Source organism: Nicotiana sylvestris, chromosome 3, assembly GCF_000393655.2.
Source record: "Nicotiana sylvestris chromosome 3, ASM39365v2, whole genome shotgun sequence".
Taxonomy (NCBI): Eukaryota; Viridiplantae; Streptophyta; class Magnoliopsida; order Solanales; family Solanaceae; genus Nicotiana; species Nicotiana sylvestris.
This window is the reverse complement of record NC_091059.1, coordinates 168,022,034-168,036,785: the sequence shown is the minus strand read 5'-3', so window position 1 is coordinate 168,036,785 and position 14,752 is coordinate 168,022,034. Positions and strand designations below refer to the sequence as shown.

Below are 14,752 nucleotides of genomic sequence, written 5' to 3'. Positions count from 1 at the left end.
CTAACAACTTGAACAAGTATTGTTTTTTGTAATTTCTCAGGGAGATTATTGCTATACCATAAACAACATGATCACAATCATAATGTCATGTTCGGCAATTGCTGAAAGGGGAAAAAAAATTAGGAAAAATTACGCGACACAACAAGCATATATACTATATTTACCATTCATAGTTATACTTTCAAAAAATTACTATTCATAGTAATATTTGAATTTTATAGCAAATCCATATATAGTACTGAAACAAGAGACCAATTGTTTTGAACTGAAATAAAAGAGCAAAAAGCTCTTGTAATTCAATTGATTAGAACACTGGCTTAGTAAGTAGAGGCCTTGTATTTGACTCTTAACGAGGCCATTCTATTTCTTCGTATTTCTATATTTCGCATTGGTTGCGTCAACGAATACAGTTGGTACATGTTGTACCCTTTGTATACACCCCTCTATTTCGCCTTTGTTGTATTCGATACGCAACGAATACAATTGACACAGGTTGGTAACAATTAAATTATAGGTACGAATATTAATAAAGCAACTTATAGTTACGTATGGTATTTAAGCTTTAAAAAGTAGTGCTTTATGAAAATTTCTCTTTAAAATATATACTTGCCAAGTCCTTAATTAGTAACTGCTTTCAATTTTTTTTTTAAATCCCAATTATGTGGAACTTATAGCACCTAGTAACTGAATATACAATTCAAAGACTAAAGTAAACTAAGGAGAAGGGAAGAGTAATTAAAGAAATGTTAGTTGGGTGTTGGTGATTCCTCCCTCCTAGCTTGGTTTAAGATAAATAAAAAATAGGCAATATATCTCTCAACCATCTTTAACCTTTTCACAGACTTTAAACTTTTCTCAACCATCTTTTTCTACTTTTGCAAGGCTGGCTTTGGCCTTTGGTGGTAGAAGGTTTCAAATTAAATTGTGGTTCTGAAATAAAGTTTTAATATTACGCTTTTACCTGTGAAAGATATGAAGTTGGATATAACTAGCTGGTAAAACTTTTCCTCTCATCTAGGGGAAAAGGTTATAAAGGTATATCTAGTTTAATTTAATGGAATAGAACGTATGCTTCTATTTGAACTTTCAAATTGGCAAGTTTTATTACAACGGAAAAAATCCCTTTTAAATTTGAAATTATCGGGACCACTAGTAAAATTCACATGCGGTAAATGGTTAAAGGAAAGGCCAAAAAACTGAGTACTATTATATTGTTTATGTAGATTTATAACAAACCGATGCTTGCATTAGGGTTCGAGTCGTGGAATCAACACTGATGCTTGTATTAGAGTAGTTTGTGGACATCACACTTTTGGGGTGTGGTCTTTCCCCAACCCTATATGAATAAAGAATCTTTGTGCATCGAGCTGCCTTTTTTTAGATTTCTTGCAAAATGACCATCTTTACCATCCTATCCACCTCTATTACTTATGTTACTTGTGTAATTAATTATTCAGCTGAGAGTCATGTGTTGGAGGCTATATATAGGGAGTGAATCAACGTTTATTCTCATGCACATTTGATCTCTCTCCTTATAATACCTACCTACTACTACTTCTTATCTTTTTCAACACCATCATTCTCCTCTCCTTAAGAAAAAAAAAATTCAAAAAAGCAAAAGAAATAATGGTGTCAAGAGTAGAAGAAGCAATGAAGATAAGGCAAGAACAGAAGAAACAAGAGGTGAAATATCAAGTGCAGAAACAGATGATAATTCAATGCAACAAAGGGAAGTTCAAGAGGAGCAGCTCCAATGTTGAAGAAGATGGTGTTTCTGCTGCTATTCTCTTGCTCGCTTGTATTGCCTGCACTACTACCTCTTCCCACCTATAGAAATCATATTAATCAATTTATCATTGTGTCTGCTCTTCCATTAAATTTCCAACTACTATATACAGATAGTATAATAGTATTTCTCAAGAGTTTTACATATTTAGATTAAGTAAGTAGTAACCATTTTCTGGATAGGTCTTGCCCGCTCTCTTAATTTGAGTTAAAATTATCTTCTTTGTCGTCCAATATGTAAACACATCAATTAATTGTTTCTATAAATATATTTCTACTAATTGTCTCAGTTGCAATTATTTCTCCACTTTAATTCTTTATGTTAGAACCTCTGTTCGAGCTCTGAGAATGGAGAAACTACTGATAGAAAACGTTTCCTCCTTTAATGAGTCATATATGGTGTGAATTCGAATTAATTGAATTAGTGAATTTCCAATATTACATGTATAAAGAAAAAAAAAAAAAAGAAGAAGACATATTCGTATTATTTTCCTTTTTAACAAGTTAAATAGGCGTGTCAAAAGTTGGTTACCGAATTAATCAGAGTTGATTGCATTAGGATTCATTACTGGATTCCCTTACAGTAGGAATGGTACTGTTTATGCTGTGGGCAGATGGGCAGACCTACATATGGAGGGTTATGTATTTTATGTCTAACTCCAATAGTTAGATGCATGCACTTGAGTAAAAATATCAAGCTAGCCAATTTTCGTATTGGTCATTTAAAAATAGTCAGTGTTTGCAAAGTCATCGAAAAATAGTCACTATTTTGCTGCAATACCGAAAGTTCCAGCATAATATACTGGAGATCGGTGCACCTGTGTATGAACTTCCAATATATTATGCTGAACCGATATATTATACTGGAGTTCCAGCATAAGCATACTGGAGTATTTTTCCGAATTTTGAACAGTGCTTTCGTTCAGAATTATCTTTACACGAAAAATGGCTAAATTTCTATTACTTTTGAAATTGTAACTATTTTTGAATGACCACTTATAAATCTGGTTATTTTTGAATTTCTCCCCGCACTTAATTATTCCCAATTTTGAAACCTGTTAGTGTGTAGATTGCTATTTCAGTGCTCAAACTACCATTTGAATTGCAATTAATAGAAAAATTTACCCGCACTCAACATTTACAATTACAACCAACTGAAATTTTAAATTTGCTGTGTCAAGAAGAATTTCAACAAATTTAAAGCACACAAATTTACTTATTTATGGCCGGCTTAGGGGTTAGACCAATATTAAAGGAGTTAAAACTTAAAATGCCATATATCTAACACTTCAAAGCGTCTCAAGAAATCAAATAACGCATCTAAGCAATAATACACTCAAAAACAACATCAAATTAAACCAATTACCACGAAAAGTACACCTTGATCGGATTAAACCTTTTTTTAATGAGATTTTTACTTATCTATACTTTTGATACTTATTTACCCTCAATATTGAAGTTTTAACTTAGTGGGTGTTTGGACATAAGAATTGTAAAATTCCAAAATATGGGGGAAAAAGTTTTCAAGTAAAAATGGTATTTGAAATTTAGAGTTATGTTTGGACATGAATATAATTTTGGATTGCTTTTGAAGTTTTGTGAGTGATTTGAGTGAAAATTTTGAAAAACAACTTTTTGGAGTTTTTCAAATTTTCGAAAATTTCCAAAATGCATCTTCAAGTGAAAATTAGAATTTTATAAACAAACACTGGTTTCGAAAAAAGTGATTTTTCTTTTGGAAAAAAGGAAAAAATTTCTTATATCCAAACGAGCTCTTTACTTATAAGTTGATATACAATTTACCATTTATATACAAAGTAATTATTAGACCTCAAAATTCCCCATTTTATTCTTGCCTTTGCTATTTGTTCTCAAACTTCTATTGCTCCTTCACTTTGATGCCGCTTGCAAGTTGAAACCTATCCACAAATAATAGATTGGGAAATTCATAATAGTTATAAAATATATTAACACACCAATATGGAATTAACAATGTTAGCTATTTCAACAATTCAATGTTCATTGATTTTTTATTTTTTCATAAGAAAATATGAAATAGAACTTCAAATCTTCTCCAATATTTGCTAATTTGGATGCCAGTTTAGTTTAAGGGCCACGAAACATGAAGACATGAGTCTAAACTCAGTTGACGGTCATTCAAAGCTTCGAACTTTTGAATTTGAAAATTGATTTTTGTGAAATTGTTATTTGTCTGAATTAGATGTTATTGCAAATGATTGAAGATATCCTTTGGAGTTTATATCTCAATTTGAGAGAATTTAGTGAAGATTCAACGTGATTTTGGTTAGAATTTCAGATTGAAATTCGAAGAAGAAGACATAAATAAATTGTATATATTTTGTATGTCAGGTGTAGAAACATCATACAAAATATATATAACTAACATAATTGTATACAAGTTGTATATAAATTATAGTTTCTAAACCGCATTTTGTACAAAAAAAAGTGTATCTAAATCATAAATTTTGACCGAAGTTGTATAAATTTTGTTTACAAACTTTAGGTATTTTCTGTAAATAGGAAAACTTAGATACATTGGGTAAATAAGTTTAAAATTGGGTGTGTGTGAATATATATATATATATATATATATGGAGATTTGCGATTTAATTTTCTTTAAATGTGGAGGGCATATGGCTATTTTCAAGGATGCTATGCTATTTAGAGATTAGTCAGTGCTTGTTTTATTCTGAAATTTTAAACTAAAAATCTTAACTTCAGGATAATTCAGAACATTTTTGTCCCGAGAAATTAAACTGAAAAACTGAAATTCAAGAGTACTGGCTAATTTCTAAATAGCATCTCTTTGGAGTGGCTACCTGGTGTCAAGGCTCAGCTAGGCACAGACCACATTTTCGTTTTATTGGCCCAAATAGGAATTTAAGCCCATGCCCGTTTTTCCCCACTTCCCGCTATTTATTATTTTGTTTTTGCCGCCAAGTAGATTTGGGAGTCTTATTTGGGAAGTTTCTGAAAGTTGAGAGAGAGAGAGAGAGAGAGATAGAGAGAGAAAGAGAATGCTGGGAAGAGTAAGACGGTCAACAATTAGCTCGCTGGAGCAACTGGAGTCGGAAAGGCCATCATCGAAGCTCATGAAAGCTGACTCTCTCTCCATCTACGGTACAATTCCTTTTCTTCTTAGTTCCACCTTCTTTGCAAATCATTGAAATGGTATCTGCTCCATCTTCTGTAATTGTATTTTGTTGATTCATGTGTGGCTTCATAAGAATTGAGGAATCGATTATGCGTACTGGTGGGTATTTGATCATTTTTGGAAATGAATTGATTCTGTAGAATGGGCAGAAGATAATAGATCTGTTTTAATTTGAGCCTCCAAATTCTCAGGTTCTGGTATTCTAAAACCATAATTTGATCATCTGGAAAAATAACTTCCAATTTTTCTTCTACGTATCGGAAAATCACTATAGAGCAAAAGCAAATAAAATTCAAGATTAATTCGCTTTGAAGGCCAATGAGTACCTAAGGTACAAGAGAACATCGCTTTAAAGGTCAGTGAGTAATTAATTAATTATTGTTTCAACTTTTAATGTCAGTTCATTAAAAACCACGGCAAAGGAAGATTTTGTGACGTCTTTTGTAGTAGAGTGAGAAGTATCCATAGAGCATCATTTAGATCTTGTAGCTGAGTATAGTAGCTGTATATTATCCTCATTGGTAGAAGTAGATAAATGAGGGTGCCCTGAGAAGAAAATGATCATATGGTTGTACTTGTACATCTATAACATGAGGAATGAGGAATTGAGCTCTAGTATTCTCTTAGGTTACTTCCCAAGCCCCAAGTCCATAAAGTCTGAAACAGCTGAAGTAGTGACAATCTTGTCAATAAGAAGGCACTAGAGAAGCTTCATTGTCTTGTGTTGCTTCACTAGATTTATGGATCCTTGCAGAATAATCTAACTATAGCTTAAATGTTGGTATGATATGACTATATTGTACAAGTCGTAAGCACCGTCTACCTCCAACTTGAGATTGCAGGTTCGAGTCACCAAGAGAGCAAAGGGGTAAAAGTGAGCTAATAAACTAACAGTAAGGTATTTTTGGGACCAAAATGAAACGGAGGATATAGTTCTATTTTCAGTAGTTGGGGGGGGGGGGGTTGTAATCATTCAAGTGTAGCTGCAGATAAATATTTAAATCTTCCTGGAACTTTAAGTTTGAATGCTGAAGTATGTCTTATACTTCCTAAAGTTATCGCTTTTGATTTCCCCCCTCTCAATGAAGCTTTCTTTCTCTTCTATTTTCAGAAAACAAACAAACTTTGTCCATCACATACTCCTTGAGTCAACCTTAAACAATACATGCCGTCTGATCTTTATCATTACAATCAACAGTATAAATATCCATTTGGGAAGAAGGAGCTTTGTACAAAGGTTATCTACGGATAACTTCATTTGAAGAAGCTTTTACCGCTGTGGGCTTTGCCTTGTGTGCCCACCTGTTCCATTGTCATGTTATCTTCCTCTTCCAGCTTTTAGTTCTATGATGATCCTTTTTGTTGTGCCCTCAAAAGAAGTGCAGCTTGTCAAGCTTCATATTTGATTGATAGTGAATTAGCGCTCAAGGTAAACGTGCAAGAAACAAAGTGCAGTTTTAGCATATTCTAGGTTTTCATATAATCTGGCAGTCCTCCAAGTTTGCTGTTTGTATCAGATCTATTGCAGTTCCACAGATTCAAGAAATCACATTCGAATTGGAAAAATATCCTTTGTTTCCACGTCAATTCTTTATAGTGTGCCATAGATAAAGAACAGTTTTTTTCTGAAGTAGATAAAGAGCAAATATACTTCTAAAAGCTGAATAATCAGTTAAATCTAGTTGATAATCTTTCCTCCTTCTAATGCAGAGACAACCCTTATGAAGCTAAGGGAAGGCTCTCGACGTGATACAAGCTTTCCTGCAGAGAGTTCCGTAGATGGAAATATACATTGCCTTACTTCAGGTGGTTCACCTAGAGAGGAGGCATCAATAACCGATGCTAATTCTTCCAGTGAAAATCTTGAAGATACAAGTGGTTGTCAGCCCACAGGCTCCTTAAGAGAAACAAAGAAGAGCAACGTCTCTCTTGCTTATATGTTTTCCATGTATAGAAGTTCTCAACGTGCTAGAGGCACAACTGATGAGGATGCAATGGTCATAGAAGATGAAGATGGTATTTGTTCTGCGAACTCTTCACTTAGCCCTAACAATTCTCAGTTGATGAGCAGCTCAGTACAGACACAGTCCGCAGTACAGGAACACATTTTTCCCCCTATGATTTGAGTTAAGATCATGGCATAAGTGCTCTGAAAAATGCGGAAGAATGGTTGCTTCGCTATCATGGTGGTCGTATTGTTATCTTGTACGAGTATTTTTTATTTATTATTGTGCAAGAGTTGCCTTTTCAGGGTAGGGGTAAGGCTGCGTACATCCTATACTTCCCAGACCCCACTTGTGGGATTACATTGGGTTGTTGTTTTGTGCAAGAGTAGTTTATACGTGATGGATGAGTGGACAAGCGAGGAACTTCCAGAAGTGTTGGTCAAATTGCTTTCTGGATGTATTTATTTTCTTTTGTCAGTACTACGAGGACCAGAAAGGATTTGCAATTGATCAATAAAAATGAGCATAATATTCGATCTTGCATTTATTTAAGAAGCATTTGATGATCTGCAACTAGTTGGTTCATTGAATGTGGTACTACTGTCACAAGAAGAAAGTTTATATTTCTGTATTTTGTTCAATGGCAGAGAATAAAGTGAGGACGCTAATAAATTTAGAGATTATATCAAGATGAAAGCTCCAAAACAGAAATGAGAGTGCAAAGTCAGATGGAGCATAAATTGCGAAATGACATTTACTGTATTTTTATCTTTCACAGTTGAATATTGACATTGATTTAGCCTAAATAAATTACTCCAAGATGAGAAAGTTATTCCTCTTCTTAAATAAACAGTACAAATATAGTTACCTAATCATAAGTATACCAGCATAACTAATGTCAGCATTACTAATACACTCTATTTAGCACTATTGTTATACCTCCTACTAAACGACCCCTAAATGTGTTCATGCGAGGGAATTCTTATGCAATGACAGTTGGATAACAAGACCTGGGTATAGCATATTTTTGTATTAGTTATTTTTGTATTAGTTTGTATTGGTTATGTAACTGAGGCCCAAAGCATAATTATTGATAGTGTTGTAGTTAAGCCCAATTTAATTAGGCCCAATTTTGAATATAAGTATAGGAATCTATCCAGAACCTTCGAATGGTTAACTTTCTCTCTAATACAGAAATATTTCTCGATGTGTTCTCTCTCGTATCTGCTGCACTTAATCTTAATTTCTTTCTGCAAATTCGACCTTCAAATTAGTTTAACATGGTATCAGAGCGGCGTATCCGGGTAGATTGGAGTGCGCTCTTCAATTTGATGTTCATTTTGTCCATTTTTTTCGGCGGTGAAAATTTCGAGGTTTTCCGTTAATCGGAGTTTCGCCAGAGTTTTCGTCTTTTGCTGCTGATATTTTCTTTTTTCTTGTGATTTTACCCTATATTCCCTCTCTTCTCATTTTTTTTCTGGGCTATTTCATGGATTTGTGTTTTTTGCGGTATTAGCGTAGATACAATCAGAAAACCCTAATTTTTCTTTAGTGATGGGTTCTACTCCTTCTGACAAATCTCCTGCCGATTCCTCTGCTAATTGTAATCGTGATACATTGTCCAGTGACACAATTGATCACAACCACCCACTTTACATTCATCCCTCGGATAATTTGGGGCTTTCACTAGTAGGGACAATTTTCGATGGGACAGGGTATAGTGACTGGAGAAGGAGCATGCTTATTGCTCTTTTTGTCAAAAACAAGTTGTATTTCATTCAACCTGATTGTGAGAGGCCACCGTTGAACTCACCTGTTTTTAGTCAATGAGATAGATGTAATAACATGATGATCTCTTGGATTCATAATCTTCTTTCGCCAACGATTCGTAAAAGTATTCTTTACTGTCAACTTGTTAAAGATTATGGATGGAGCTGGAAGATAGATATGGACAACCTAGTGAGATTAGAATTTATCAAGTTAAGAAAGAACTTGCCTCAATTTCTCAGGGTTCTATGAGCATCCCTGAGTATTATGCCAAGATGAAGAGTGTTTGGAATGAACTCAGTACTCTAACAGTTCACTCTGACAGTCACTGTACATGTGGAGGTGGTAAAAAGGATATCCAGAAGCTTGAGGAAAATCAAAGGATGTACCAATTTCTAATGGGTCTAAATGAGAGCTATGCAAATGCTAGGAGCAATCTCCTAATGATGAGCCCCATTCCTTCCATCAATAGGGCATATTCTTTGTTGGTCACCGATGAACGCCAAATGGAGATTTAGCCTAATATCTCTCCGTTTCCATCAGAGTCAACATCCTTTTCGGTGGGGTCTCAGAAGTCATTTCCTCCAAAAATCACGTTTGATCCCAGGAGAAACAATGTGGTATGCAGTTATTGCAACAAACTCGGGCATACAATGGATAAATGCTACAAAAAGCATGGGTTTCCTCCAAATTTTAAGTTCACTAAGACTAAGAGGATTGCTGCTAATGTTCAGACTGAAATAGCTGTTCCCAATCAATTCAACCAGCATGGCCCAAGCAGTTCACTCAACCTGCAACTTCAGCCCCAAACGCTTTAACCATTCCAGGGTTGACCCCAGATCAGTGCACTCAGCTGATATCTCTTCTTCAACAACATCATATGTCTAATCATGACTCTTCCTCATAACCTACTCTTACTGCTTCTGCAAATTTTGCAGGTATTCTCAATTGCTTTTCGAGTAATAAGCCGAAATGTTCAATTAATACTTGTTTGTTTTGTAAGGTTGACAAAACATCCTGGATTCTGGACTCTGAAGCTACTGACCATATGACCTCCCATAGTAACCTATTACAAAATGTTAAACCTGTACCTATTCCTTACTTGGTAACCTTACCTAATGGTTATAAAGTAAAAGTAACATGTGTTGGGGATTTACCTTTGTCCAATGATACCATTCTGAAACATGTTCTTCTCGTTCCTAGTTTTCAGTACAACCTGATTTCTGTGCACAAGTTAGTATCACAACTAAAATGTTTACTAATTTTCAGTCTCTATTCCTGCTTTATCTTACAGGGCCTTTCCATGAAGAGGCCTCTGGAGTTTGGTAAAACACAACATGGACTCTACATTCTGCACATGCCTTCTTCTACACCATTTACTTCATTTACTGCTGCCCTCAATTCATCTACTTTTACTTGTTCAAATTCATCTGCTTTTCCTGTTTCCAATAGACATAATGTGGAGTGTTCTGTTACTTTTCATTCTTCTGTTCCATTTGTAAATACCGCTCATATGAATAAAATGAACACTCTTTGGCATAGCAGATTGGGACATATTCCATTTAGTCATTTGAAATCTATTTCTTCTATTGCTTCTGTGCTATCTGGTAAACAAGACTTCATTTGCAACATTTGTCCAATGGCAAGGCAAACCAGGTTACCCTTTCCAAATAGTGAAATTCACACAAATTTCCCTTTTCAACTAATACACATTGACACTTGGGCCCCTATTATGTATCTACACATGATGGCTGCAAATATTTTCTAACAATAGTTGATGACTTTACAAGAACCACTTGGACACATTTGCTGAAAACTAAATCCAATGCATTTCCAATACTAAAAGCCTTTATTGCTATGGTCCAAACTCAGTTTCACACTAAAGTTTTAACTATAAGGTCTGACAATGCTTTAAAGTTGGGCTCTAGTTCTTCTTTCTTCATAGAACAAGGTATTGTCCATCATACTTCCTGTCCATACACCCCTCAACAGAATGGGGTGGTGGAAAGGAAGCATAGACATCTTCTTGAAATATCCAGCGCCCTTCTCTTTCACTCCAAAGTGCCCATGAAATACTGGGGGGACTGTGTTCTTACTGTCACTTACTTGATAAACAGATTTCCCTCTAAGCTCCTTCACAATAAATCTCCATATGAATTGCTTTTTGGTGTAACTCCTACTTATTCTTATCTCAGGGTATTTGGCTGTCTTTGCTATGCATCTAAGCCTCCTGTCCACAGAGATAAGTTTACTAGTAGGTCTATTCCTGCAGTTTTTATGGGGTACCCCTTTGGGAAAAAGGGTTACAAACTTCTTAGCTTAGAAACTAAATCTTTTTTTAATTCTAGAGATGTAGTGTTCCATGAATCTATCTTTCCTTTTGCTATGCAAGTTTTTTCATCCTCTTCTGCTAATTCCCTTCCTCCTCAAGTCCTTTGTGATTTCATTTTCCTTCTTTCTTCATCTTCTTCTGTTCCTACTTCCTCTCCTTCTCTTTCAGTCCCAACATCTCCTTCTTCTCCTATTCCTCCTATTTCTTCAAATTCATCATATGTTCCATCTAGTTCTACATCCATCCCTTCACCTGACCTTTCACCCATTCCTTCTGGATCTAGCTCTAGTTCTTCTCCTATTACTGCACCTATTCTCTCCTCTTTTCCTAAATCTGACCCAATAGTACCCCTAAGAAAATCCAGTAGGATACATATTCAACCTTCATACCTCAATGATTGTATTTGCACATCAGTCACCACCTCTTTTTCCCACTGCCCTAAGTCCAAGTCTTTGGATGCACAATCTTCATCACATACAGTATTATCTGAGCCACATGCCTATTCTCAAGCTGCTTTAGTGCCTGAATGGCAAGAAGCAATGAGAAAGGAGTTTGAGGCCCTTGAGGCTAACAATACATGGTCTATTGTTCCCTTGCCTGATGGGAAGAAGGCCATCGGGTGCAAATGGGTGTACAAAGTGAAGTTTAAAACAGATGGCTCAGTAGAAAGGCATAAGGCTAGGTTGGTAGTGCAGGGTGACACACAAACTACTGGGGTGGATTACAATGAGACTTTTTCACCAGTGGTCAAAATGACCACTGTGAAATGCCTCATTGTTGTAGCCGTAAAGAACCAATGGCCATTATTTCAACTTGACGTCAATAATGCCTTCCTCTATGGGGATTTGGATGAGGAAGTGTACATGAAATTACCCCAAGGTGTTTTTGTTGATTCTTCTTCCACATCTACTCAGCCATATATTTGCAAGCTCCAAAAATCTCTTTATGGACTTAAATAGGCTTCCCGCCAATGGTATGCAAAACTTTCTAGTGCTTTGTGTTCGAAAGGGTTTTCATTCACTCAATGATTACAGTCTATTTACAAAAAGAACTAGCAACTATATAGTTTGTTGTTTATGTATATGATATCATTCTTACTGGGGATGACGTTTCAGAAATTTCAACTTTGAAATCTTACCGTGATGACCAATTTAGAATCAAAGACTTGGGTCAGTTAAACTATGATGACTATAAAATATTCATATATTATATACTTAAAAATAAATTATTTTAAATAATATATATATATATATATATATATATATAAAATATGTCAATTATTTGTATTTTCTAATAGTATTTTACAGGAAATAAAAATATCATGATAAAGCAGATAAAGGAATAAAAAGAGAAGCACGACGCATAATGGCAAAAGAACCACGAGGCATCGTGGCACCTTATGAGATTTGATTTCTATAAATAGGATGTCTGTGTTGAAAAGGGGGAGATATACGTGCCTAATTAGCAAACTTTTCTCTAGCTTTGGTTTTTACTTCTCTCTTTATCTATTTTATTTTATCTTGTAGTCTTTGAATTTTCTAAGAGTGTTGATAGTATTTTAAGAATTTCTTTCTTTGTGAGATTTAAATACTCCATAATGGAGTAATCTCTTTTTTTGGGATAGTTGACGAAGCTCGATAGCGTTATAATATTAATCTCAATTTTACTACATGTTTGACCTGAAACTTTCTAATTATATTTCTATATTGTGCTGAAATATTAGTTTTAATTAATTATTATCACTTCTATCTATTTATTCTCCAAAGTTAGTTGTATGAGATTTATCATCAATATGATGATTGGAATGGAAACCAGAAGCACGACTGGGATCCTCGTGGTCCAAGATAATCAAACCATCAATAACAGTAACGTAAGCATGAGACTTTTTGTCAATTTTGTAATTCTCACGAAGCAAAAATTAATATACGATAACTATTGGGTAAAATAATAGAGTGAGAGTAATTCTTTTTAAGCTATCATTCCAAGTCTGTAATCTTGCTTACTTCCATTCTAATTCTCACGGAGGAGTTGTAGTTGGCAAGATTATTGATTTTTAGTAAAAATTAATCGCAAGAGGTTTTTGCTATCTTTTAGCACAATTCAGGCAAGAAAATTATTTCAGTTTAATCGTCACGAGTCATATATCAATTGATATACATAACCTCGCGGAGCGTTATTAATTAATTAATTCTTAGTGAGCAAAATATAATTGTATTAGCAATAAACAGTAATTCCTAAGAGAAATACATGTAGAAGCTAAGATTTTATTATTATGACGCTATCGACTGAATTCAATGATTCCTAACTCTTTTTAAATATAAATCTTCCGAAAGTTATTTTGTTTCAACTTAAGCAATTTAAATTTTCAACAAACAAAACTCCATCATCCTGATTCTCTCAAATAGTAGTAAGAATATTATAAGTTTGTAGCTAGATCCTCCAATCTCTATGGGACGATATCATAAACAATACTAGAATTTGACAAAGTTCGAGTAGCAAAATCTTATAGCATTGGCCTCGTTACCGGGGATTGGCACAAGTCTACTTCAGACTAAATATTTTGTTACTAATTTGGGAACTTACTAATAGTATTATTATCTTTGCTGTCAATATTTACTAAATATTACTACTATTACTTTTATTATTACAAGTACTAACATCTTATACAAGTGTTATTATCATTTATCCTTCTTATCATCATTATAGCATATCAGTCACTATTATTAATACGAGTACTACTTGTAACTATATTCTATACTAGTCATTTTTTTTTTCATAACATCTATTGCTACTAGTACTAATATAATTACTATTATCATAATATCTACTACTACTACTCTACCACCACCACCACCACCACTACTACTATCATCACTACTACTACTATCACCACCACCACTACTACTACTACCACCACCATTACTACTACCACCACCACCACCACCGCTACTACTACTACTACTACTACTACCACCACTACTACTACTATCACCACCACTACTACTACCATCACCACCACCACCACTACTACTATCATCACCACCACCATCACAACCACTACCATCACTACCACTACCACTATCACTACCATCACCACCACCACCGCCGCCACCACCATCACTACCACTACCACCACCACCACTACCACTACCACTACCACTACCACTACCACCACTACCACTACCACCACTACCACTACCACCACCACTACTACCACCACCACCACCACCACTATTACCACCACCACCACCACCACCACTATTACCACCACCACCACTACCACCAACACTACCACCACCGCTACCACTACCACCTCTACCACTACCTCCACTACTACCGCTACCACTACCACCTCTACCACTATCACTACCACTGCCACTACCACTACCACCACTACCACCACTATCACTACTATCACTACTACCACTATTACCACTACTACTACCGTTACTACTATCACTACTACTATCACTATTATCACTACTACTATCACTATTACTATTACTACTACTACTACCATTATCATTACCACCACTACCACTACCACTTCTACCACTACCACTACCACCACTATCACTACCAATACTATCACCACCATCACTACCACTATCACCACTACCACTACTATCACTATTACCATCACTACCACTACCATCATTATTATCACCACTACCACTACCACCACCACTACCACCACAACCACTACCACCACCACTACCACCATTAATACCACCACCACTACTGCCA

At 35.2% G+C, this 14,752-nt stretch overlaps 3 protein-coding genes across 3 annotated transcripts in view; 2 read left to right on the top strand and 1 right to left on the bottom strand.

Moving 5' to 3' along the window:
* The first annotated feature begins 4,757 nt into the window (after positions 1-4,757).
* Positions 4,758-7,453, top strand: LOC104235488 (uncharacterized). Its single transcript, XM_009789275.2, has 2 exons — positions 4,758-4,926; positions 6,671-7,453. Exons 1-2 carry the CDS (start codon positions 4,824-4,826, stop codon positions 7,084-7,086), a joined length of 519 nt encoding a protein of 172 aa, XP_009787577.1. The 5' UTR covers positions 4,758-4,823; the 3' UTR covers positions 7,087-7,453.
* Positions 7,454-8,834: 1,381 nt separating this feature from the next.
* Positions 8,835-9,191, top strand: LOC138888325 (uncharacterized). Its single transcript, XM_070170175.1, has one exon. The coding sequence runs from the start codon at positions 8,835-8,837 to the stop codon at positions 9,189-9,191; it is 357 nt and encodes a 118-aa protein (XP_070026276.1).
* Positions 9,192-13,740: 4,549 nt separating this feature from the next.
* Positions 13,741-14,752, bottom strand: part of LOC138888324 (uncharacterized) — a 2,635-nt gene continuing 1,623 nt past the window's right edge. Inside the window, exons 2-4 of the mRNA XM_070170174.1 lie at positions 14,293-14,752; positions 14,220-14,236; positions 13,741-14,170 (exon numbers count right to left, since the gene is read on the bottom strand). The exon at positions 14,293-14,752 is cut by the window's right edge and continues 459 nt beyond it. Of these exons, the coding sequence (XP_070026275.1) occupies positions 13,741-14,170; positions 14,220-14,236; positions 14,293-14,752 (907 nt within the window). The remainder of the gene's footprint in view (positions 14,171-14,219; positions 14,237-14,292) is intronic.

What these genes read in the sequence shown, in the direction of transcription:
- LOC104235488 (XM_009789275.2), top strand. Translation starts at nt 4,824, where the DNA reads ATGCTGGGAAGAGTAAGACGGTCAACAATTAGCTCGCTGGAGCAACTG. An exon ending in TGACTCTCTCTCCATCTACG is followed by an intron (nt 4,927 to 6,670) that starts GTACAATTCCTT and finishes CTTCTAATGCAG; the next exon opens with AGACAACCCTTATGAAGCTA.
- LOC138888325 (XM_070170175.1), top strand. Translation starts at nt 8,835, where the DNA reads ATGGAGCTGGAAGATAGATATGGACAACCTAGTGAGATTAGAATTTAT.